At 35.6% G+C, this 27,867-nt stretch overlaps 2 protein-coding genes across 3 annotated transcripts in view; one reads left to right on the top strand and one right to left on the bottom strand.

Annotated features, from left to right (window-relative positions):
• The window catches only part of Shmt (serine hydroxymethyl transferase), a 157,850-nt gene extending 137,000 nt beyond the window's left edge, over positions 1-20,850 (top strand). For both annotated transcript variants that reach the window (XM_090377843.1, XM_090377842.1), the window contains exons 7-8: positions 10,426-10,653; positions 20,456-20,850. In XM_090377843.1, coding sequence (XP_090233969.1) covers positions 10,426-10,653; positions 20,456-20,619 — 392 coding nt within the window. In that variant the 3' untranslated portion in view covers positions 20,620-20,850. The remainder of the gene's footprint in view (positions 1-10,425; positions 10,654-20,455) is intronic.
• LOC150083144 (intraflagellar transport protein 38-like) overlaps positions 20,527-27,867 on the bottom strand; it is a 239,424-nt gene continuing 232,083 nt past the window's right edge. Inside the window, exon 12 of the mRNA XM_090377844.1 lies at positions 20,527-20,629. The gene's annotated coding sequence lies outside the window, so the exon portion shown is untranslated. The remainder of the gene's footprint in view (positions 20,630-27,867) is intronic.

The following is a 27,867-nucleotide window of genomic DNA, read 5'->3' as shown; positions in this document are numbered from 1 at the left end:
ATCATATGCCTCTACTAATGCTAACATGTATGGCATACTTTGTGGTGCCCACGATTTATCCTGATTGCCTAGTTTTATGTCAAAGTATGCATAATACAATTTTTTTTTACAAAATCTGTAATATTTTGCCTCTGCTTTACAGGAACAAAACAAACACATATGTAACAAAATATGTTGGGACTGTTTATACGCTTTCTGGTTCCCATAATAAAAGAAAACTAACACACAATGAGAGCTCACAATGGTTTTTACTGTGATCGCATAAGGGATGTGGCACTTGTATAGGCTTTGTGGTTGAGTGGACTGTACAAACAAGTGAGTGCATGCTCAGACAAGTTTAACCTGAACTAACACAGGAGTCTCCCAGACTCCACTCGGAAAATAAAATTCTAGGAATCACAGATGGGCCGGAAGAGCAGGGTGTGGGCCATCTACCTTCCTGGGTCAAAGTCGGCTACCTTGCAGTGTGTGTGTAGTTACGGGTTAAACATGCACAATCTGTTGTATTTGAGGCAAATATTTGATAATGATTATGAATATAGGGGTATAAAACTTGTAAACCATTGCAGAAACTATAGTTATGTACACATTTGCATATAATACCTAGGTAATATTTTGTTAATGAATTGTGAAAAATCTTTGTGATAGAAATAAACGAACTTCGGTTTAGTAATCAGTAAACATGCATAAATAACTGCCACATACTTTTATTCAAATCCCAGATACACTGTAAACCAGTGTAATTTATTTCATAATTAATCTAATTTGCATATTGTAAAATAAGTCTGACTTATTTTAAATATGGTAGTTGTATTTATATATAAATATACTGATTATATAATATCGGTGTAGATACACCATAGTTTACCCATAAATTTAACTACATACATAATGTAAAGACATCGTTTAATTTTATCTCATTACCTGGCATCTGCAATACCTGGTATCTCATTGTAAAGGTAGCCACAATGAGATAAAATTAAACGATTCGGTTACACTACATATATAGTTAGTTTTATGGGTAAACTATGGAGTATCTACACTGATATTATAATGTTAATTTAAACCCAGTTCATATTATGCCTTGTGCATTTAGTCTTTAAATATATATAATATTTTTATACAGTATATTTGTGTGTATAATCTTAATTAAGAAAATGCTAAAAGAAACTTCACAAGAAGTGCTTACAAGTTGTTAGGAGGGACAGTACATGGTTTCCATTCATCACCATCATCAGCCATTTTCAATCCACTGCAGAATGAAGCAACTTTCCAGTTCCTTCTGTTTTGTGCAATGGCATCTCTGCCGTTGTCTTCCAGGTTTCTTCTAGCTCCTCTTGGGTACCATTCTGTTACTTTCTTAGTCCATCTGTCATCATATCTTCCAGCTATGTGTCCTGCCCAAGACCATTTTAGTTCTTTAGTTTTGATAAGAATGTCCTTTACATGAATTTGCTGCCTAATCCATGTGTTTCTCTTCTTATCTAACAGTCTGATTCCCAATATAATTCATTCCATTCTTTGCTGTGTAGTTCTCAGCTTCTCTTCCATTCTTTTGGTGAGTGCCCAAGTTTCACTTCCGTAAGTCATCATGGGGAGTATACATTGGCTCATTATTTTACATTTCAGACAAACTGGGATATTGCCCTTCAGTATGTGACTATATTTCTTGAATGCTATCCATCAAATTTATTCTTCTCTTGACTTCCAGCCATTTATCATTATTACAGCTAATAACTTGTCCCAGATAAGTATTTGACTCCATATTTTCAATTACTGCTCCTTCAATCATTATGTCCCTTTCTGTGGCATACTTGTTCATCATTACTTTTAGTCCAAAATCCTTACTAACTGTGCATAACTGATTAAGATTTTCCTCTATTTCTTTGGGATCGAGGCTTATGACCACAGTGTCATCTGCAAATCCTAAATGGTTAGGTACTCTCCATTCACATTGACTCCTTTCTGCGACCAGTCTAATCTTCTGAAAGCTTCCTCAAGGGCAGCAGTAAACAGCTTCAGAGATATTGTCTCTCCTTGTTGAACTCTTTTTTTTATTTTAAATTTGCTACTGTGTTTTGTCTAGTGTAATAAAGGAGGTAGCATTCTCATATTTTCTTCAAAATCATAATATATGGGGTATCTATGCCTTATCTTTCCAGTGTCCGAAACATTGCCTTATGCTGTATGGAGTCAAATGCCTTTTTATAATCTACAAATGCCAGGCATAATGGTGTTTTATATTCATTTGCTTTCTCCATTAGCTGTGATATTACATGAAGGTGATCCATAGTTGAGAATCCTATCGTAAAGCCAGCTTGCTCTTTTGGTTGATTCTCATCAAGTATTCTTTCTAATCTGTTAGTAATGACCCTTGTGAACAACTTGTAGATGTGGGATGATTGCATTATTCCACTGCTTAGGTGTCACACCTTTTCTAATGCATTTTGTGAAGAGCCTTGCCAGTTTTTGTGTTATGTCTCTTCCTCCCAATTTTAACAACCCTACAGTAACTTCATCCTCGGGACTTTTTGATTCTTCATTTTCTTCAACGCATGTTCTACCTCATCATAAAGAATATCGGGTATGTTGTATGTGTTGCTAATTTGTGATCCATCTTCCCCACTGCTGACATCATTCCCTCACTCCTTGTATATTCTCTATAGTAGTATTCTTCTATTTGAATTACGCTTTCTCTATTATTTATAAGTACACCATCGCTATATTTCAGTTTCAGTATCATTTGTCTTTCTGTATTGGCACCTCCATAGCCAGGTGGGCAGGAGCAGCAGTGCGTAGTACACACTTCCTGATTAGACCGGGGTTCGAGCCTGTGACCAACAAATACGGAGGATGCGGAAAGGTCACGGAATGACCACCACATATCCCCGGAGCAATATGGCTTTAGTTGTTAATGCTCCTAAAAACCAAATAACGAACAAGCAAACTTTCTGTATTGCTGCTCATAGCTGCTGATTTAAGTCCTTTGTTTTCCCTTAATGCTTGTTCTACTTTTCTTGTGTTAAATCTTCTTATGTCTTCTCTGAGTCTCTTTCTAATGGCTTTGCATAACTCATATACTCAATTTTCTCCTTGTCAGTGTTTATCTTGCTCTTCATTTGTTGCCTTCAGTTCATCATAACAAGTGTTTCTTGACTAATTTTTTCTTCTTTGGATTTCTTTTTCCCTATAGGTTTCTTGAAAATTTCAGAAAGTTGTAATATTCCTCATTGATATCTTGGTCCTGAGCAGTCTGCAGAAGCCAAACTTGTTAAGTTTCAGTACATACTGCTTTTTCTCCTCTTCTATTATCTCAAAGACCTTCATATTATTTACTAGAGTCAGTTTTTTCCTTTCCTTTCCTACATCTATATCAAGTGTGTATCTTACCATTCTGTGATTACTTCCAACATTTACCTTATTCAGGATGATAACATCATTCACGATATATCTTCTGTTAGTGTGGATGAAGTAGATTTCATTAGTTGTTAATCCATTTGGACTCTTCCATGTCCACTTTTTTTTTCACCCTTTTCTTGAAAAAAGTGTTCATTACTGATAATCCTTGAGATTCTGCAAATTCCACAGTCTTTCACTGCTTTCATTTCTTTCACCAATTCCAAAATTTCCCATTTCTGCACTGTTTGTCTTTTTCCAACCTTAGCATTGAAGTCCCCATAATAATAGTGTAGTGGGTTTTCTGCTCATCTAGAAGACTCAATTTCCATGTACATTTCTTCAACCTCTTTGTCATCATGGCTCGATGTTGGTGCATAAACCATTATAACCTTTAGGTTGTTTCTTGATTAGACCGGGGTTCGAGCCCGTCACCACCAAATATGGAGGATGCGGAAAGGTCAGGGAATGACCACCGCATATCCCGGAGCAATATGGCCTTAGTTGCTAATGCTCCTAAAAACCAAACAACAAACAAACAAACCTTTAGCTTGTACCTCATAGAAATCTTGAGTATTAGTCTTGACACCCTTGATGATGTACTTCTGAATTCCAAAATGTTGTTTTTTATATCTTTATGGACCAGAAATCCAACTCCACCTTTGCTCCTTTCACTGTTCCCATTGGTGTACAGCAGATTTCCACTTGGTAAACTTGTGATTCATTTCTTCTTCTTGTTTCAGCCAAACTGATGATATTCCAATTCACATTTTTCTAGTTCCTTTTCCAGCTCTGATATCTTGTCTTCGCTGATGAGCGATGTTATGTTGTAACAGGCCAAGTTCAGTTTCCGTGCATGGCAGCCTGGTCGTACCCAGAGATTCTTAACGCCCTCTGCTCTGATCTCTGATCCTCTTGCTGCCGTAAGAGGGGGAGTGAAAGCTGGGGACTGAGGGCCATTTGTCATATGCTGGAGGGTTTGGTCTTTTCCTCTTCACGCTGACTAGGCGTCTTGAAGCCGCCTGGTCAGCATGACTTGGTTTGCATTACTAGAAGTTAAATGGGGTTAAGTTAGGTTAAATTAAATTCAAAAACCAAATGAGAATTTGTTTTAAGATGTTTGTTGAAATACTACCACACCAATCTAAACTTAAATTCAGGTTGCTGCTTTTCAAGGTTCTGTTGAATTGCATCTTCAGACTTTTGTAGGGGTGGGGGAGATTCATAAAGAAAGAAACAAATTACCAATAATTGATGGAAAGATATTAATCTAGAATTCTTCTCCACACCAATACCTTCTGATTAGTTATAGAAGCCATGCCAGTTCAGAGGCCCCCTCTTTAGGAGGGGAACCAGGGCCCTGAATAAGTTTTATATTCTCAGTTCTCTTCTAAAGAGAACTGAGAATGTTTTCTGTAAATTTTGCAACTAAGCACAAGCTGCTCTTTCAAATTATATTACATGAGCCAGTGACTAGCTTGATGTCACTTTATTCTGTTATTAAATCACATACCTAATTTATTGATCGAATTTTTTGCTACTATTATATCACATACCAAATATCTACTTTATAGAGCAACTGTGCCTTTTATATTACTATAAATTGTTTTGCAATTTCTTTTCTTTCACTATGCTCCCTTCTTCCCAGTTGAAATGTAATTTGCATAATTGTTTGATGCCAAAAATAATGAAACTTTCCTAAACTGAAAATTTAGAAAGCAATTTAAACTTTTAATTAATCCAAATTCACTTTTCTTTGTATTTTATTCTACTGTCTTTTTTGAGAGTATTCAGTCATCAAAACAATTTCCTCAAAGAAAATATTAACTTACCGCACAATTTTTCTCTCTAAATAAGCACAGTTATACCATGGTGGTTTATAAAAGTTAGTTAGTTTAGTCTTATTAACTAAATTTATTATACAGTTAGGTAGTTTCAGGAACCCTGGTCAAGGTTACTGAAATGTTACCTATTTGTATAGTACATTTAGTCAATAAGGCTTAAATAAACTAACTTTTAAAAACTCAGGTGGTTATTTAGAGAGAAAAATTTCATGTAAAATCACCACGTAATGTCACTTCCTAATTATAATTTACCACAGTTACCTATGGTAGTCATTTGGCAGCAGAAATATTTGTCAGGTTTATGGTATTTTTTGTCATGTGCATCCTCTGAATATGTTTGCTTATGGAGCATATTAGACTCTAATGCCTTATCACAATGAGAACAAGTTCATTACTATACTCAGTGTGTTAATAAATAGTAAATTAATGATTCACTATTAGTAGATTAATGATAAGTCATTGCTATATATATAATGTATTAAAAATAAGAGCTTGTAGAAAATGGTTACAGTGACATTAAGAATGATATTTAGAATGACATATTAAAATGGTTTATGGATCAGGGACACTGATAAATATAGCAGAAAGTACCCAATGACCATAATGGAATATAGGCAAGTCAAAAGTGACAAAGAGAAAGGTAACAAAACTGGCAATTGAAACCATGAAAAATCCGTGGGTACCTGAAAAATAAAAATAATATTGAAAGAAGTACTTAATGCAGTGGATCTGATGATTTCAACACCTTCATCAAGAGCCAACTGCCAAAACCAAAGCAACAAGTAAGGCCTCCGTTTCTGATGTGAAATGTACATAGCGTGTGGTTAAAATAGTGAAGCTATGTTGAAAATCGAATTATGTGATTGCGGAAGAAGGGTCAAAAATAGCGGTAGGTAGGCTGGGTGCTGATGTTAAATTTATGGCTGATCCAATAGAGGCAGAGAAGAGGAACAAGAAAAGAAAATGAAATGAAAAGAAAGGAAAAGACAAAGAAAATGACTTCCTGAAGTACCAAACAGAAGTTGGTATGGGGATTGCAGGTTGCAATTAGGAGGGTAATTAGGATAGAAATAGACACTCCTATCTTTATATTACACTAATAGCTCAGAGTATCAAAGAATTTTAGTTGTAGGAAAAACAGTATATCATTAGCATTAGTAGAGGCATATGATGCAAGAAAGCAAGCACATCAGCCAAAAAAAAAAAAGAAAAAAAAAACCACTCCCATTTTACCCCTCCATTTGTTCGAAATACTTGTCCAGCTGAGCCTTAAATTTATTTAAGCTATTAACTTCCACAACAAGTGATGGAAGTCTATTCCACCAACCAACCAACTACCTGCTGGCTAAAGGCAAATTTCCACACATCTATCCTATATCTGTCTTTCCTCAATTTGAATTTATGCCCTCTCAAGTGATTATTCTGAGCAAGAGGAAGAATCCCATCAGCATTCAGCATGCCCAAACCATTCAAGGCTTTATACACCTCTATCAGATCACCTCACTGGTGCCTAGTCTCCAGACACTGTAATTTGCAAAATTTAAGCCTTTCTTCGTAAGAGCAACCCTTTGTTCCATTCACTAATCTTGTTGCCCTTCTCTGTACTTGTTCTAGCAGCTCTACATCCTTCTTGAAATGAGGCCTCCAGACCTGTATACAGTACTCAAGTTGTGGCCTGACCATTACTTTATACAAGGGAACAATCACCTCCTCATCCCTGCTAGAAAAATTCATGTATATCATTGACAAGACACCATGAGCTACTCTTGCAGCCAGTCCTGCACTGCTCATAAAACTTCATATCTGAATGCACAATTACCCCCAGGTCCTTTTCATTCTCTACCACTCAGTGTAGTACCACAGTTGATACGTTACTCTGGATTTACTGTTTCTCCATATGTAGTACTTTACATTTGTCAATGTTAAACTTCATTTCCCACCTCTCAGCCCATCTGCTCAACCTTTCCAGATCCTGTTGCAGCAGCATACTGTCCTTATCAACCCTGCCAACCTTTGTATCATCTACAAACTTGGACATTAAGCTTGATATACCATCATCAATATCATTTACAAATACAGAAAACAACAATGGACCAAAACTAAACCCGAGGGACTCCACTAACGTTAGTCCACGATGAGCACTGTCCATTGATTACCACTCTCTGTCTTCTCCCCTCAACCATCCCTTTATCCATAGCAGCAATTTGCCTCCAATGCCACACTGCTCCAATTTGTGCAGCAGTCTTCCATGTGCAACATGGCTATTAACTTCCACAACAAGTGATGGAAGTCTATTCCTTCTATCCAAATATTATATATTTGGATCTTTCTAAGATCCAAATATATAATATCAAAATTATTCCCTGCATCCAGTTCTTTTGTGACTGCATCATAGTATCCAATCAAATTGGTCAGGCAAGACTTTCCCTTAACAAAACCATGCTGTGTACGAGCTATAACTGAAGTCTTGTCTAGATGATCCTGCAGTGCTTCTTTAACCAGTACCTCCATTAATTTTCCTGAAACAGAAGTTAAACTCACAGGTCTATAATTACTTGTGTCAACCTTTGATCCTCCTTTGTGAATTGGGGTCACATTTGCACATCTCCAGTCTATGGGTACCTCCCCTGAATCCAAAGAATCTCTCATAATTATGGCCAAGGGTTTGCTTACTTCCTTTACTGCCTCCTTTAATATAACTGGATAGATCCCATCCACCCCGGGTGCCTTTTTTATGTTTATCTTCAACAATTTCTCCTCCACTTTCCTCTCAGTTATTACAAACTCATCTAGCTCACTGCCAGAATTTACTTCACCTCTGGAATTCCACTTCCTGAATAACTCCTCATGTGTGACTATAGATGCAAAATACTCGTTTAGTTTGTTAGCCACCTGAGAAGGATCATCAACAGTTGAACCATCAATATCCAATGGATATTGATTGTTAAACTGTTGAACCATCTGATTATCAGTAGTGATTCTTCAGGCATTAAGAATCTGCAGATAAAGGAACCACTAGGTGGCAGTGATCACAGTGTGCTGAAGTGGGATTTACTCACCTTTACCCCTGATGGTAGTTACCTCTTTGAGTAAATCCCACTTCAGCACACTGTGTTTACTGCCACCTAGTGGTTCCTTTATCTGCAGATTCTTAATGCATGAAGAATCACTGCTGATAATGAGATCAAGAGTATTACTCCCTCTTGTTGCCTCCCGAACATGCTGATGTAGAAAACAATCATCCAGTGAATCTACAAAAGCCTTGCTAGTGTGTGAGTGACCAACCCACAAATTCCAATCAATATCTGGGAAATTTAAATCCCCCATTATATAAGACCCTCTGATTTTCTGGCCCACTCTATTTCCCTGTACAGTTTCTTATTATACATTTCAGAGTCATTAGGCCTATAGCACACTCCTACTCTCAATTTTGATCTCCCAATGTTTATGTCACACCAAACTGACTCGACACTGCACTGTCCAGTGATGTTGACTTGCTGTACCTCCTTGGATTTTGTTTCTTAACTAATAACATAACCGCTCCTCTCTTCCTATCCTGTCTATCCTTCCTGTACACATTGTACTGCCCAAATTCCAGTTCTGCATTCCTTATATCTGTGTGATACCATGTCTCTGATATGGCTCCTCCGTAGCCAGGTGGGCAGGAGCAGCAGTGCATAGCACACGCTTCTTGATTAGACCGGGGTTTGAGCCTGTGACCACCAAATACGGAGGAGGTGGAAAGGTCAGGGAATGACCACTGCATATCCCCGGAGCAATATGGCCTTAGTTGTTAATGCTCCAAATAACAAACAAACAACGTCTCTGATATCCCAGTAATATCTGCCTTTGATGTTTTGGGCAATACCTCAAATTCATCAAATTTATTTACCAAACTCCTAGCATTGGTGTACGCGCAAGTATACATGCAACTGTTCCTATTCTTAGCTACCCTAACACAACCCATGTGTTTACTTGTACTGCAGTGACTCCCAGCAGTCTCTGAAATATCCTGCATCTTGTTTTCCAGGCTGCTGCTCATCTCATTCCAATAGAAGCAGTGCAAGAATCATTTTCACCTCTGCCAATGGCTACTGTTAATCTATTAGTCCTTGTATCCCCCCCCCATGCTAAGCTAGCAGTTTTTCGACCCACCTAACACTGCTTCGATTGCATCAGCAAATATTCTTGCAACCTTTCTATTTAAGTGTATCCCATCCCTGTGGAAGCAGTCTCTCCTGTTAACAAATACAGACCAGGCTGAAAAAAATTCTACCCCTTGAGCCTTGCACAATCTTTCCAGGGCCAAATTGATCGACAAAAATGAAGCTGGTGCTCGGGTTGTGCTCCCGAATAACCTGAGCATCAGCTTTATATTCTTCAATCATATACTGTTTACTTTCCTACAATTAAAATTCTTTGATACTCTGAGCTATTAGTGTAATATGAGGATAGGAGTTATCTATTTCTATCCTAATTACCCTCCTAATTTCACCTACCATTAGCTAAACAGGACAATGACTTTTAACTATAATACAGAGATCAGTTATTACAAGTGAATGTACAGACAAAAAATAATAATTGCTGGATTTCTATTGGTCCTATTTTAATGAAATTTGGGATAGCTCAACAAATCTTTTTAAAAGGATTAAATATAAACTTTTATGAAAATCCATCCACTGGGAGTTGAGTTATGTGCGTACAGGCAGATGGATGGATATGGTTAAGACAGTAGGCAATTCATGCATATAAATATATGCACCTAAGAACCTGGCTGCTGCAATTCTATAACATTGTCATTCACTTGCTTGCAATTTTTTAAGCAAGTATGTGTCAATTGTTAGTGTAGCATGTCTTGTTAGTATTGTCTTCACCCATAGCATTGATTATTATTATTAGATAAAAACAGAATACACAACATAGTTTTGTGTTAACACAGAATTTTGTTTCATATGTTTATAAATTTATACATAAACTCAGTTTATGCCAATTCAAAAATGGATTAAGATAAATAAACAAGAAATGAGGATATGTGTATTCATACACAGTACATCAACTAAAATTTGTACTAAAAATTACTACCAGTTTTTGGTTAATTTTCAGAGTTTGATTTGGATTATAAGATATATACCTAGTCATTTTGTAACAATAACTAGTTTCACTAATGTAATAATGAATGTTTCAGGTGGAACCGATAATCATTTAGTCTGGGTTGACTTAAGACCAGTTGGTTTGAATGGCTCTCGTGCTGAAAAGGTTTTAGAAGAAATATCAATTGCATGTAATAAGAATACTGTACCAGGTGATAAAAGTGCATTGAACCCTGGTGGCATCCGTCTTGGTACACCTGCACTAACGACAAGGGGCATGAAGGAGAGTGATGTTGAAAAGGTGGTTGAATTTATTCATAAAGGTAATTAGCATTTTTCTATACTGAAATTTTCATTCCTTAAAAAATAACTAGAACTGCTATCCCAGTTCATAGCTATACCAAAATGGTATAACATATAGTTATTTAAAAATTAAAACAAAATTTTTATTTATGCTTGGTTTGGATGCCATGTCCAGAGGAGTGTACAACATTATTTTAACTGCCTTATTACAGTTATTATCTCAGCACAATAATTTATGTTGAGTCATGCATCATTTGTAGCAGTGTACAGACTGTCTCAATTTCCATACATGCCCACATGATAATAATTTATCAAAGCACACATGATAATAATTTATCAAAACACACATAATAATAATGTGTGTTTTGATGATAATGTGTGGGTAAAATCTCAGGGCAATGTATGTAGACACAGGTGTGCAAATTGTGCAACTGAGTCCATACGCTGTTACAAAAGATACACAACTCACTGTAAATAAAGTAACTTCAGATAAGGCAAAATTTTTACTTAGAGTAAAAATTAACTTACCTTTCAAGATATTTCATATCTCTTCTGGATATTGAACCATGAACCTTTACAACACATCTGTTACAAGATGCAACTGGGAAGAGATATCTACAGAAATCCCTGCTTTTTTTTTTTTTTTTATAAAGAGTAATTAAAAAAACATTTCCCACACAGTGAGAATGATGGGTTCATCAGCAACATTTATCACTTTTGTCAAACTTTGTTAACCCTCATTTTGTGAATACTGTCCATGAGATGAAGGTTAGAAACATGAAAGAAGATACTGTTGATAGTACACTTGAATTTCTGTAGATTGTAATTTTCAGGAAATACGTGTGAAAGGGAGCTTCCAGAAAATGGAAGTTGAAGGAATAAATGAGGAAGAAGAAAAGATGATTCTGCGAGTTTGAAGTTGGACAGTAAAAGGATGCCAACTGGTCGTGGCATGTGTTCGGACTGGTTTGGAAGAGGGGGGAAATTATAGAAGCCAATTGAAAAGAACAGTTCCTATATAAATATCTATAAAAAAGGAATGCAGCAGAAACAGAGTGAAGGGATTTTGTAACAGAAAGGCCATTAATTAGCCTAACTATCCTCTTCTGAATGGAGTCTAGAGACCCAAGAGAGATTATTGTGCCTATGTGGAAAGAATATCCCATGGTAGGGAGGATTTGAGATTAGTACCACATGGTAGCTGTTTAAAATAAAAGTAATATTGAGAGTGACAGAGAAAAACCAGTTCTTTTAGATGGGGAGGAGGCAATATTTGTGATGTGCTTATGCCAAGAAAGATTAGAAGTCAAGGCAATCCATAATTTGTGATCTTGTATAGATATCTGAGTGTCATTGAAGATAGCCATAAATATAACCATAGCAGAATAATCTTTTATTTATTTATTTATTTTTATTATTGTATTTTTTATTTATTTTTTGTGAAATAAGACAGGACTGGGTTTTAGAAGGATTGAAATTCACTAAGTCAGTGTTTCCCTAACTGTGGTCCATGGACCCCTTGGGGTCCGCAAAACATTCAGAAAGTCAAGTAATATATGTTTATTTTCTTAAAAAATATACTGATAGAATCTCAACTAATTTGTCTATAGAACATTACTTATTTTCAATACAATTAGTATATATAATTGTATACATATTTCAAATTATTCGTTCTATGTATAGCAAATTGATGATAAATAAAGTTAATTATATATACAGTAAGACCCCGTATCCGCAGGAGATTTGTAGTAGTAGTAGTGGCATGTGATGCAAGAAAGCAAGTGTATGAGCTTATGCAGCATCAGCCAAAAAAAAATCACACCATTCCCTCCAAATGCCTGTCCAGTTCCTCCTTAAATTTATTCAGCCTATCAACTTCCTCAACGACAGATGGAAGTTTGTTCCAGCAATTAACCACCTGCTGGCTAAAGGCAAATTTCTGCACATCTATTCTACATCTGTCTTTTCTTAATTTGAATTTATGCCCCCTTAGGTTTGTAATCTGAACAAGTGGAATGATCCCATCAGAATTCAGCGTGCTCAAACCATTCAAGGCCTTATACACCTCAATCAGATCACTGCGCAGGTGCCTAGTCTCCAGCCACTGCAATTTGCAGAACTTAAGCTTCTCTTGGTAAGAGGATCCCTTCATTCCCCTCACCAATCTTGTTGCCCTTCTCTGTACATGCCCAAGCAAATCTACATACTTTCTAAAATGAGGCTTCCAGACCTGTATGCAGTACTCAAGGCATGGCCTGACCATTGCCTTATACAGAAGGACAATCACCTCCTTTTCCCTGCTAGCAAAATTCCTATATATCATTGACAAAACCCCATGACCTGCCCTGGCAGCCTGTCTGCATTGCTCAGAAAACTTCATATCTAACTGCACAATTACTCCCAGGTCTTTTTCATTTTCTACCACCTTAAGTGTAGTACCACACAGTTGGTACGTTTCTCTGGGGTTATTTCTACCCATATGCAGTACTTTGCATTTGTCAAGGTTAAACTTCAGTTGCCACTTCTTAGCCCATCTGCCCAAATTATCTCGATCCTGTTGCAGTAGCACACTGCCATTACTGTCATTAACAACCCTGCAAACCTTTGTATCATCTGCAAACTTCGACACTAAGCCTGAAATACCTTCATCAATATCATTGATAAATATACAAAACAACAGTGGACCCAACACCGAACCCTGTGGGACTCCACTAATAACATTAATCCACGAAGAGCAACACCCATTAATTACCACCCTCTGTCTTCTCCCACTCAACCATCCTTTTATCCATTGTAGCAACTTACCCTTAATACCATTCTGCTCCAATTTGTACAATAGTCTTCCATGCACAACAGTGTCAAAAGCTTTCCTGAAATCCAAATATTTGATATCAAAATTATTTTTTGCATCCAGTTCCTTTGTAACCACATCATAACATCCAATCACATTTGTCAGACAAGACATTCCCTTAAACCCATGCTGTGTCTGAATTATTGCTGCAGTCTTGTCTAGATGATCCTGCAATGCATCTTTAACCAGTGACTCCATTATTTTACCCGGAACAGAAGTTAAACTAACTGGTCTGTAATTACTCGTGTCACCCTTCGATCCCCCTTTGTGAATTGGGGATACATTTGCACATCTCCAGTCCGTGGGAACCTCCCCTGAGTCCAAGGATGCTCTCATAATTATGGCTAAGGGTTTGCTTAGTTGCTTTGCCACCTCCTTAAATATAACTGGATGGATCCCATCCACACGAAGTGCCTTTCTTATGTTTAACTTCAACAATTTCTCCTCCACTTTGCTCTCAGTTATTATAAAATCATTAAGCTGCTACAATTTGATAACCTTCTGCCATTTTCAAACCTTAATAATTCCTCATGTGTGAATGTAGATGCAAAATACTCATTCAGTTTGTTTGCTATCTGAGCAGGATCATCAACAGTCGAACCATCGATGTTAAGTGGACCAATCAGATTCCTCCCCTTCCTTTTAAAGTTTATATAAGTAAAGAAATCCTTGCTGTTTTTCTTAGCATCTTTTGCCAAGGATTTCTCGTAATCTGCCTTTGCCTGCCTAACCTCCTTTGGGACCTGATAACAGACTAGCTTATATCTGCTATAGGCTTCTGAGTCGCTTGATAATTTATATGCATCCCATACATTTTTCTTCTCTGTCACGAGTCTCATTAGTTCATTTCATAACCAATTAGGCCTAAACCTTGAACAATATTTCTTAATCGGTATGAAACCTTTTAGTAGTATCCACGATTAATTACTTGAATTCTTTCCACTTAGAATTTACTTTTGGTAAAATTGTCAGTTGATCCCACTGTACAGAATTTAAAAACTGTCTGAGACCACTGTACTCACCTTACGGAAGCAAAAACCCTTTCCTTTACTCCTGATAGTAATTATATCTTTAAGTAAATCCCACATCAGTACACTGTGATCACTGCCACCTAGTGGTTCCTTTATCTGCAAATTCTTAATACACAAATGATCACTGCTGATAACCAGATCAAGAGTATTACCCTCTTTGGTTGCCTCTCGAACATGCTGCTGCAGAAAGCAATTATCCAATAAATCCACAAGTCTTACTAGTGTGTGAGTGACCAACCCAAGGAACTGGATGCAAAGAATAATTTTGATATCATATACTTGGATCTTAGGAAGGCTTTTGATACTGTTGCACATGGAAGACTGCTGCACAAATTGGAGCAGTGTGACATTGGAGGCAAATTGCTGCTATGGATAAAGGGATGGTTGAGTGGGAGAAGACAGAGTGGTAATCAATGGATGCTACTCTTCATGGAGTAATGTTATTAGTGGAGTCCCCCAGGTTTCAAAATCCATACCAAAATCCTCTTCAAAATTATGATACACCCAAAAATCTGGTGTAGTGACAAATGCCATGCAGCTGAAAAAGAGCAAATAAAGCTTGGAATACTTTTCGCTGCAATCCAACTACAGCTAATCTCGTTCAGTATAAATGCGCTACAGCAAGAGAGAGAGGTATGTTTGATGCTCGAATAAAAAGGCTGCTTGTATCCGCTTCACTTCAAACATCAATTAAGCAACCCCTACACATAAAATTTGGAAAGTAGTCAGAAAAATGAGTTGTAAATATCAGACAACATCTCTGCCTATCATGGAATAGAGGGGACAGAACATTGCTGACCCAGCCAAATTGCCAATATACTAGAGGAAAAATTTGCCAAAACATGAGAAACTGTTGAAGATAAACATAAAGGCACCTGGGGTGGATGGAATCTATCCAGTTATATTAAAGGAGACAGCAAAGGAAGTAAGCAAACCCTTAGCTGTAATTATGAGAGTTTCCTTGGACTCAGGGGAGGTACCCCTGGACTGGAGATGTGTAAATGTGAACCCAATCCACAAAGGAGGATCAAAGGGAGACAGGTAATTACAGACCTGTTAGTTTAAATTCTGTTCGAGGGAAATTAATGGAGGCACTGGTTAAAGAAGCACTGCAGGATCATCTAGACAAGACTTCAGTTAAAGCTTGGACACAGCATGGGTTTGTTAAGGGGAAGTCTTTTTGGCCAATTTGATTGGATACTATGATGTAGTCACAAAGGAACTGGATGCAAAGAATATTTTGATATCATATATTTGGATCTTAGAAAGGCTTTTGATACTGTTGCACATGGATGACTGCTGCCCAAATTGGTGCAGTGTTGGCATTGGAGGCAAATTGCCGCAGTGGATAAGGGGATGGTTGAATGGGAGAAGACGCTGCTGTTCATGGACTAATGTTATTAGTGGAGTCCCCTTGGGCAGTGTTGGGTCCATTGTTGTGTTCTGTATTCATTAAAGATATTGATGATGGTATATTAGGCTTAATGTCCAAGTTTGCAGATGATACAAAGGTTGGCAGGGTTGTTAATGACACTAATTCTGCTGCAACAGAATCTAGAAAAGTTGAGCAGATTGGCTGAGAGGTGGCAACTGAAGTTTAACATTGACAAATGTAAAGTACTGCCTATGGAAACAGTAACCCCAGAGTAACATATCAACTGTGTGGTACTACATTGACAGTGGTAGAGAGTGAAAAGGATCTGAGGGTAATTGTGCAGGCAGATATGAAGTTTTCTGAGCAGTGCAGACTGTCTGCAAGAGTAGCTCATCGTGTCTTGTCAATGATATACAGGAATTTTTCTAGGAGGGATAAGGAGGTGATTATTCCCTTGTATAAGGCAATGGTCAGGCCACACCTTGAGTACTGTATGCAGGTCTGGATTCCTCATTTTAAGAAGGATGTAGAGCTGTTGGAACGAGTAAAGAGAAAGGCAACAAGATTAGTGAATGGAACAAAGGGTTGCTCTTACAGTGAAAGGCTTAAGTTTTGCAAATTACAGTGTCTGGAGACTAGGCACCTGTGAGGTGATCTGACTGAGTTTTATAAAGCTTTGAATGGCATTGAGCTTGCTCAATGCTGATGGGATTCTTCCTCTTGCTCAGAATAATCACCTGAGAGGGCATAAATTCAAATTGAGGAAAGACAGTTGTAGGATAGATGTGTGGAAGTTTTTCTTTAGCCAGCGGGTGATTGATTGCCGGAACAAACTTCCATCTGTCATTGTAGAAGTTGATAGTTTAAAGAGTCAAGGCAGAACTAGACAAACATCTGGAGCAAGTGGATGGGTGAAATGAGAAGGGTGTGTGTGGTTTTTTTTTTTTTTTTGGCTAATGCTATATAACCTTGCCTTCCTGCATCATGTGCCCTTGCTAATGCTAATAAACACTGTTGCTGAGCAACTTTCAAACACTATCAATAAAGCACAATTTGTAGGCAACCTTAGTATTTTGTGTCATGCAAAAAACATTACTACTATAGAGAGACAGTTGCAAGGGACAATAACCAAGATCAGTTCATAGGTAAACTAATGGTTTTCAACTTTGTTCTCAAAAAAAAAAAAAAAAAAAGTGCATCCATTTTTGCTGCCAACATAAACTTTACCCACATATGGAACTCAACTGAATGGATAACCAATAGCCCATGACCACCAAATATGGAGGATGTGGAAAGGTCAGGAAATGACCGCTGCATATCCCCAGTGCAATATGGCCTTAGTTGCTAATGCTCCTAAAAACCAAATAACAACAACAGCTCTTAAAAATCAAATAAACGAACAATAACCAATTTCACCCTAGTATACGATTCTTAGGAATCACGTTAGATCATAAACTTACCATTCTAGAATATACTAATAGACTAAGAACATTCTGTCAACAAAAACTAAATATCATCTTAGTTCTTTCAGCAACAAATGGGGAACTGATCGCCTTAACTTGTTATGGTTATATAGAGCCTTAATAAGATCGAAACTTGACTATGGTGCACTAGTGTATAGCTCAGCAAGACCTAGTGTCCTTCGCTGGTTTGACCCTATTCATCATAGGGCAAGACTTATTGCTCTAGGAGTGTATTGCATGTCTCCAATATATAATCTATATGCTAAAGACCATGAGGCCCCCCATATCAGTTTGTTATTTATTTATTTTTTTTTTATGAGCATTAGCAACTAAGGCCATATTGACCCGGGGATATGCAGTGGTCATTCCCTGATCTTTCCGCATCCTCCGTATTCGGTGATCATGGGTTCGAACCCTGGCCTAATCAAGAAGCATGTGCTACGCACTGCTGCTCCTGCCCACCTGGCTACAGAGGCGCCACCCCACATCAGTAGACAACAACTTACATTACACTGTACATATAAAATTAGATCTCTGCCCGAACACCACCCAAACTGGCAAATACTTTTCATCTCCAACACAGCAGGTTATAACAAAACTGCCCTACTGCTAACCGACCGTTAGGTACAGAATAAAACATCTTTTAGAAGAACTTATTCTGACAATTTGATAATATTGCAAATGCCTTTCCATTTCTCCTTGCTCCTTGGAACATTACTCCACCTTCATAAATTGGATAAATCTGCATTACATAAAGAATTTCCTGCAATTATACCATTTAGTACTGGAGCAGTTTCCCAACTTCATTATAGTACATACAGATGGATCAAAGAATGATGCCCACATTGGAGTTGCTGTAGTTTTTCGAAATATCACATTAGCCTATCGATTGCCATATTTCAGGATATTTCCTGCCAAAAAAATGGCAATTCGACTTGCACTGAAGCAAATTGAGTCCTTTGATATTGAAAGCATATAATTTTCAGATTCCTTAAGTGCACTTCAAGCCCTGAAAAACACCATGAACTTCACCCACCCAGTCCTAAAGGAAATAACTACCATATTTCCCCATGTATAATACGCACCTTTTTTTCAAAAAATTTGGGGTCTAAAAACTGGGTGCGTCTTATACAGTGGTTGTAGATTTTTTTACTTGCATTTCCCGCTTTTTCGCGCTAGTTGTTTTTGCGCTCATTGTTTCGCACTTGTTACCAGAATATTAGGTTACGTTTTGCCACATTCTGCCCATAAATGGCTCAGAAAAGATTTTCGTACAGTGCTGAATTCAAGTTTAAAGTGATCCAGTTTACAAAAGTGAATGGATATCGTGCTGATGAACGTAAGTTTGGTCCTCCTCCAACTGAGAAAACAATCAGAGACTGGCTACGGGAAGAAGAAACCCTACTGAAAACGCCATAGCAGAAGAAGGCCGTTAGAGGCAAATCAGCAAAATGGCCTGATTTAGAGAAGGAATTGAAGATATGGAGCCGATTGGGTTAGCCAAGTGGGTAAAGTGCCTGCCAGGCAACCCAAAGGTCGCGGGTTGCAATCCCGCCTCGGGCTTGGATCAGAGTAAAATGCAAAAACTTTGGGAGGTGCATTATGGCCACAGAAGCCGATGTGCCAACAACTAACAAAAAAAAAAATATGGATTGTGAGGAGCAAAGGGCAATTGGAATTCCTGTGTCCACAAAGATGGTTCAGCATGAGGCAAGAAGAATTGCTGATAAAAAAGAAGTTACTGATTTCAAAGGAGGACACAATTGGTGCTTCAGGTTCATGAAACAGAATGGACTAAGCATGCGTACACACACCAGACTTGCCCAAAAGATGCCTGAAAGCTATGAGCAGAAGGTCCTTGAATTTCATCATTTTGTCATTCGATGTCGGAAGACACATCAGTTTGAGTTGGGACAGATTGCAAATATGGGCAAAGTCCCCCTTCACTTTGATGTCCCAAGCAACAGAACTCTTGATAAGAAGGGGGCGAAAACTAACTGTGAAGACAAGTGGACATGAAAAGAGCCATTATACAGTTGTTCTAGCTTGTTGTGCCTACAGAACCAAGCTGCCTCCTATGCTGATTTTCAAATGCAAAACAATGCCAAAAGAAGACATTCCTCGAGGAGTGATTGTCCACGTTCATGACAAGGGTTGGATGGATCAGGATTGGATGAAGATCTGGTTTGAGAAAGTTTGGAGCAGGAGACCAGGTGGGCTCTTATGAAAACATGCCCTATTGGTGCTTGATCAGTTCAGGGCACACATAACAAAAAACACAAAGAAGATTGCTGCAAAGCAAAAAACAGAACTTGCCGTCATACCTGGAGGCTTGACATCCCAGCTCCAACCACTTGATGTCAGCATTAACAAACCCTTCAAAGCTGCCATGACTTGCCTTTAGCTAGAAGGTAGTTGATTGCGAGAACAAAATTCCATTTGTCATTGTGGAAGTTGGTAGCTTAAATAAATTCAAGGAAGAACTGGACAAACATTTAAAGTGAATGGAGGTTGAAATGTAATTTTCTTTTTTTTTCTTCTTTTGGCTGATGCTACATAAGCTTGCTTTCTTGCATCACATGCCTCTACTACCTTTGTAACAGTCAGGTCAGTATTTTTAACAATCATTGGTGCCAACATGTACAACATCACCTTTTATGTCCTTAAAAGATAATATTTGCTGGTGATTTCACTAAATTCCTTTCAAAATTGAAGGATGCACTGCATGGAATAGAAATCTGTGTATCATACACAAATATAGCAAATAATTAAGAAAATAAGGATTAAAAAATTCATTGAAAGTGAATATTGAAAGTATGTATTAAAAACTAGTATTCAGATATATTTTATGATATTTTATTTCAATGCACAATAGTAAATACATAATGAAAATTATTCTTTTAGCAACTTCACCATTGCAGTAATTAATTAACATGAAATAAATTATATTTGTATGTACTAATTACATTCAATATGCCTTTTATTTATATATAGTACATTTTTTTTTTATCACAGTTAATTTCATACATTTGAAAGGTGAGGAATATACATTTTTGCATTTGTAATCTGAGTTATTTTATTTATTTATTTTTTTAAATCCAGGTTTAACTCTGGCTAGTGAAGTGAAGGCTGCTAGTGGTCCAACTTTAAGAGAATTTAAAAGTAAACTTGAAGATGAAATTTTTCAAAGGAAGTTAACAGAGCTCAGAAATGAAGTGGAGCAGTTTGCGACAAAATTTCCAATGCCAGGCTTTCAAAATTTTTGAACATCAGCAACTAATTATAAAAGTGGAATATAGTTATACAACACAAATTGAAAAAAAAAGTTATACAACACACATATGAAAAAAAAAATCAAGACAGTTAATTCATTAAAAAAATCATTATTACAGGCAAAATATTGAACATATACTTAGGTATTTTTGTCAAATCTTATGTACATCCTTAAAACTAAAACAGTGTAGTGTTGTTTAACATTGTTCTCCATAATAAGTAAAATCATGATGCAGCTTGTGGTTTGTCAAAAATTATTAAATAGTTGATTTTTGGTTTGAAGTACTTCCTTGGTGACTATATATATATATATATATATATATATATATATATATATATCTGCCTTTTTAAAGTACATTATTTACTTCTATACATTTATAATCATAATATATGAGAGACCATAGCTCAAATGAAACTTTCAGAAATTTTTGAACTTTCAGTTGGTGTATTTCTTGGGATTTTACCAAAATAATTATCAAGATCTTGCTTCTTAATGTTGTATATAACAAATTCCAAAAAAATAATAATAGTACATATATTTTTATAAATCTTTCCCTTCTACTTATATAATAGATGTAATAAAAATGATATTTGAAATGCATTGCTTGATTTCTTAAATGTATATAATAGAACTTAATTAGTGGTTATCATAAGCACATATGATCAATTTAATGTAAAAAATAAATTCATTAAGACTTGTCTATTTAGATTCCATCAGCTTAGGGATTGATATAGTTTTACAGTTGTCATGCTGGCTCTAACAAATTGCATCACTGGGCTGAGATATTATCTGATAAAATCAGATGTGCTAGATGGTTAAGTTCAGTGGAACATGCTTTTGAATCAAACAGTTTAATAGTTCTGTACAAAAATTACAGATTAATATATTCCATAATTAAGGTACACAGTGCAAGGAAGGTGTAGTAGTTATTTTAGAAAGTTTGGAAACTCTAGAAAGATAGAAAGTTCTTTAGCATCCTATAAAATGCAGTGGAAACTAATGACAGAGAAAGAATAGTATTGTTTGTAAATTTAAAAAGCAGAGTAAGGAATGCTAGCTATATCTACAAAGATATTTTAGTACAATTTGGAGAAAAAATTAAATCACTAAGTCAGAATTACAAAGAAATTGACAATTAGCACTCCATTGTAAGATTTCAGCTTAAATTTATTGTATACCAAAATTGTGAAATTTATTGTATACTGAGCGATTTTTATTATACTTTGTGATGAATGAGTAAATGAAGTAGGCTCTGGCTTTCTTGCTTTAAAGTGGTGACATTTGTAACTGATCTTTGCAGTTCATTAGCGGGTCTCAAAAAACCATACCCTGTGAACTAGTGGTTCACAGGGTATGGGTTTTTTTTTTTAACTATATCCTGGACTAGACTAATCTAACCTAGTAAAAGAGAAAAGTAAACCTAACAATAATGGTAAAAGGCTACTAGAATTTTGTGTAATGTTAAATCTCAGCATAAAGGTAACCATAAGATTACAAGGGAGCATAATAGAAAGAAGATTATTTGCCTTTAGCCAGCGGGCAGTTGGTTTGTGGAATAGACTTCCATCACTTGTTGAAGTTGATAGCCTAAACAAATTTAAGGCTCAGCTGGACAGGTATTTCGAATGAACGGAGGAGTGAAATGGGAGTAGTGGTTGTGCTTTTTTTTTTTGGCTGATGCTGAATAAGCTTGCTTTCTTGCATCATATGCCTATGCTAAAGAAAACATAATTGACTATATTATTATAGAAAAGGATCTTAAGTAACTAGTGAAAGTATAAAGGTATATAGAAGCTCTGAGATTAGAAACAGTTTGCTATATATACATTATATTGTATTATCAAATTAAAAATGATAATTTATGCCAGCTAGTTCAATGGACAAAATTTGAAAAAATCTTTGATTTGGCAACAGCCACTAAATATCACTTACTCAAAAGGTTTTTTTTTTTTTTTTTTCCAACTTGAGTAAGAAGGCACTCTTGATATTAACACAACTAGATAAAAAATGGAAAAAATTTAAGATAAATGTGGTGGAAGAGGTACATGGAGACAAGTTTTGTAGAGACAGGAAATTCAGAATGTCAAGTGGATCCGAAGAAGTAAGAGGCAGTTAGATAAAAGAAAATAGAAGAATATTTTCATAAATAGAGTTAATAAATTCTTTATTGGAATATAAAAACAAGTGAAAGAGGTTGGGGGGGGATTATAATGGTGGATAAATGTTTTGCTGTTTAGTTTAAAAAAAAAATCTCAAATGGGAGTGGAAAACTATAACTGAGATAATCAGAAATGACACAGATGAACTTAGGATAGAAGAGAAGGATATTTTAATATTATGGAATAAATATTTTAATGAATTAATATATGGAGCTGAGGAAATCACTGAAGAAAAATACTGAAATGGGGAGATATCTCTGTTATCAATGCAAAAGAGATCAAGAAAAAAAAAATTCAGAAAGTGAATAGAATTAAACCTGAAATACAGAAAAAGTATCAAGTTGATTAAATTGCATTATCCAATATTCTTTTCCAATGGACACATTCCAAGAGATTGGAGCAAGATATCAATCAATAAATAAAAAGTGAAATAAAGCTGAACGTGGAAATAACATAGTAATTGTAATTTGACACTATCAGTTAAATTTGTGCAAGTATCTTAGAGAAGAGAGAAGTATTGATGAATGAACAGTCGTGTTTCAGACAAACTAAGTAAAATGATAGAAAAGTCATGGCAATGTAACAAGAACCTATATTTGGGGTTTATTGATCTTGAAAAGGCATACCGCAAAGTACCTGGAGATCTGCTGTTCCAAATTTTTTCATCAAGGATCATTTTAAGGGGAATAAAGTTTGTTTAGAAATGACATTTTAAATGGCAAATCTTCAGTGAGAATTGAAGGAAGCATTGCAAAATGATTAAAGTTAAATGTGGAATGAGACAGGCTTCCATCTTATCACCTTTTTATAATTTTCATGGGACATTTAATAAAAGGATATAAATCACTGGTAAGTTCTTATGGAATATGTAAAAATCAGATGATTAGTATATGTTGATGATATAGTGCTGTTAAATAGTAGTCCGCAAGACTTTATAGAACCTATGAATAAGTTAGTTATAGTTTATAGACATTTTGGCATGAAAAGGTGTGGAAATTGAGTTGTGATAAGGAGGTGATTAGTGAATGGAACAAAGGGTTGCTCTTACAATGAAAGGCTTAAGTTGTGCAGATTACAGTGTTTGGAGACTAGGCACCTGTGAGGTGATCTGATTGAGGTATATAAAGCCTTGAATGGTTTGAGCATGCTCAGTGCTGATGGAATTCTTCCTCTTGCTCAGAATAATCACCTGAGAGGGCATAAATTAAAATTGAGGAAAGACAGTTGTAGGATAGATGTGCAGAAGTTTGCCTTTAGCCAGCGGGTAGCTGATTGGTGGAACAGACTTCCATCTTTTGTTGTGGAAGTTGATAGCCTAAATAAATTTAAGGCTGAGCTGCACAGGTATTTGGAACAAACGGAGGGGTGAAATTGGAGCTTTTTTTTTTTTTTGGCTGATGCTGCATAAGCTTGCTTTCTTGCATCGTATGCCTCTACTAATGCTATTGCTAACTCCAAAGGAGATGTAGGAGCTTTAAACTTGATGTATAGGTATATCCAACAATGAAGCAGGAATGGTGCCACAACAGTGTCCAGATGTGTAATGATGCCATTTATATTAGCTATGTTAGCATAGAGTAGATATTGGTTGCATAGAGAAGTGTTTTTTTTTTTTCTCTTCTTTCTGATATGTTATGAAACCTAGTCTTTCCTGCACCTTTTTGCCTTTAATACTAAGTGACATACTTTTATATTGGTATGTATTATTAATGCCTTTATTAATCATGCAAAACTGGCTTCTAAATAAACTTCCACATGATAAAGATTGCATCTAGTACTACTTAATAATTCTTCAGCATTTCATTTGAATGGACCTACCTACTCACTACATTACGAACTGTTAATAGGACCACATGCAGCTGAAGGATCAAACATAATGAAGCAAACTGGACAAAAGTAAGGTCTTCTACAAAAATTTTAAGCAGATTTTTGTAGACCTTACTTTTTCTAATAATTTGTATAATCCAAATGCAGCAAACATTTTTGGAAAGCACAAATCATTTCATTATACTGAAATTTTTTTCAAATGAATATCACTTAATCATTTTTAAATACCCATTATTTTTTCCAATAAATTAATGTTCTGCTGCACATAACAGAAATATTAACGATATCTAAATTAAGCTAAGCTATACATACGATCTAGTGATAACTAAATGAACAGTGATGATAAATTTACTACAAAAGTAAATAAATTTATATATATGATTTTAAAAGCACATTCCAGTGTACTGTAAAACTTTAATACAAAGTAATCAAGAATGATAACGTGCCATTATTTTTAACATTTTAATAAATAAATTTACTTTTGTGAAGCAAAATTACATGTTTTAGGCCACATTAAAGTTGAAGTAGATTACCAATTGTGAAGTGTTTTGCTAAATGTGCTGCTTATAGAATGGTTCTAAAGGCTGTGGTCAATGTGTACACCTATAAGTAAGGAGGCTGAGGCTTTGAGCCTGTGTACTGCCACAGAAAAATGCATTAAATTCTAACTGCACTTAATTCAGTTGTATACAGTCACAATGAATATAAATTATATTGGCCTCAGACTCTCTAGAATGAATGGAAATTTATTTATTTATTATCACAACTGAAAGAACTAAACTACAGCAGAATCTCCTTAATGCAAAGTTCAAGCAACCTAAATTATTGGGTTTTGTAATAACAGGGTCCACCAAAAATGTCAAAGCTTGACCCTTTTCAATGATGCATTATTAATATTACCTTAAGTTTTGGCTAACAATAACAAGAATATGAAATTAAATATTAAATTAATATTAGGAATAATATTCTGTTCAGATTTTTCTTTATTTATAAGAGATGCCATGAGAAAAGAAACAATATAATTGAAAGGAAAATGCGAAACCAGTTAACTTTTTAATAAGTTAAGTTAAAGAAAAACCAGTTTCATTTGCACAGTTTGTCTTATGTCTTCCGTGCATTTTTAAGTAGTGCACACATTTTAACTTTACTTTCATCACTGGCAACAAAAACTTCATTTTGCTTGATTAGCTCTCAAAATTTACAAACCCACAAAATTCTTCAACAAAATCCATACAAATTTTCCAAGTCACATCCCTTCTATATCCTAGCCTATCACACTCATTTGCTGTACCATGTTTTTTAATGATATTCTCACCAAAGCCATTAATGCAATACCATTTCAAGAAATAACATCATGAATAGTATCAGAGCACTATTCTACTTTCGGTTCAAATTAACCTCCCCCATGTTTCTATGCTGAGGGATCAAGTACCTTTATCAGGTAGTTTTTATATACTCTGTTGCGGTTATAAACAATGCCTTGATAAAGTTTCTGCATAAAACCTTTGGCACAGTCCAGTGATATACAATCATCAAACTGTTTCTTTTGAATATAAACTAAAACGTGTGTTGGTCTCATAATTACACAGAAGCTGGTTACTTTAAAAAAGCTGGTTCTGGAAAATTTTCCAATCACAAATGGGTATGGTTAATTAGAATAGTATCAAGATTAGCCATGCAAAGTAACCTAATTTATTTATTTCTCATTGGAGAAAAAAATGAATTTTGTAATAAATGAATGTTATGCAGAAAGGCTATCCTTTAGCAGGGAAAGATATACACTTTATATTTAACAAGGTTCTACTGTAATATTTTATGCATGCATGGACTTTTAAAATGATCTGTTGTACCAAATTTTTCATTGAACTAATTTCATTCAAATGATACGTACCCCTAATAACGGAAATTTTTTAGAACATGGAAATAATTTTAATGAAAACATTTCATAAGTAAAATCCCATTTTAATGGAAATTTTAATTAAAAAAAATTTACTGTATTTTTATATAACTTTTACTATTGTTATTAAATTCAAAAAGAGAAATCATTTTGAAATACTAGTATCTTGAAGGCAGAGAAGATATTGCCTTTTCTCCATTCAACCTGAAGAAGATTGTATAAAAACTTTTATATGCATCTTATCTAACAAAAAATGTAAGTTACTTTCATAGTTTTATTGCCAGTAACAGAATGCTGATGTACACTTATTACTAAGATATGAATTGGGTGGAAGTGCTTCACCCATTTGTCATGATTTTGACTTATGATAACAGTTTTTGCCTGTTCTAACTTGATATTTTCTTATTCTGAATGCCCATTTGTAAACAAGATTTTTTGGTACTTAGAAGGTGATGTATGAAATCATTCATTTATAGAACCATTGAAAATCTGCTTGGATTTAACATAATGGCAACCAATACATATGTTACATGTGTGTTATAAGGACATAGACAGTTGAACAGACATCAGTTAAACTTACTTGATATCACATTTATTTAGAGTTAATTTTATTTGTTATATCATGTGAATATACAAATAGATTTTCTGCTTATACTCCAGGGAAACCACATAGTCAGGAGTTCACAAGACATGAAACAGTGCACCATATTTAGTAGTCATATGAACTTGAACTGTGGTTATTCAAAGCACATTTACTTTTACACTTTTGTACCAGACTTTAAAGACTTTATCTTTATGTGGTATAACAAAGAAACTTAAAAAACTTAACTTTCAACATTAAACAATTATATTAAATTTTTACAATAATATCTATTTGTTTTCCACAACTGGTCTGCAATTGTGTAACACAAGGTAATAGTCCCCCCCCCCACCTCTATGCATTCTGGTACAGCCACTTGGTAACAATGAATTATGCACTCTTTTCCAGTGGTAGCACCCATACACTACCCCAAATAAATGATAATAAATTATTTATTTTTTTTATGTTTTTTCTCCCATGAAAGAAATTTGGGTATTAAATAAGAATGCTTAACAATTCATTGTAGAAGTTGGGCATAGATTCTTTCTGTACATAGTTATGAGAAAACTGAGTTTGCTACTTAGTGCTCAGATTCATGTTGTGGAGGCACTTTGCCACAAGTTAGCATTAGCATTAGTAGAGGCATTTGATGCAAGAAAGCAAGCTTATGCAGCATCAGCCAATAAAATAAAATAAATAAAAAAAAATAACCACTTCCACTTCATCCCCCTCTGTTCATTCGAAATACCTGTCCAGCTGAGCCTTAAACTTATTTAG

This window comes from Mastigoproctus giganteus, chromosome 7 (genome assembly GCF_048544385.1).
Source record: "Mastigoproctus giganteus isolate SK-2022 chromosome 7, ASM4854438v1, whole genome shotgun sequence".
Taxonomy (NCBI): domain Eukaryota; kingdom Metazoa; phylum Arthropoda; class Arachnida; order Uropygi; family Thelyphonidae; genus Mastigoproctus; species Mastigoproctus giganteus.
This window is presented reverse-complemented; position numbering and strand designations above follow the sequence as displayed.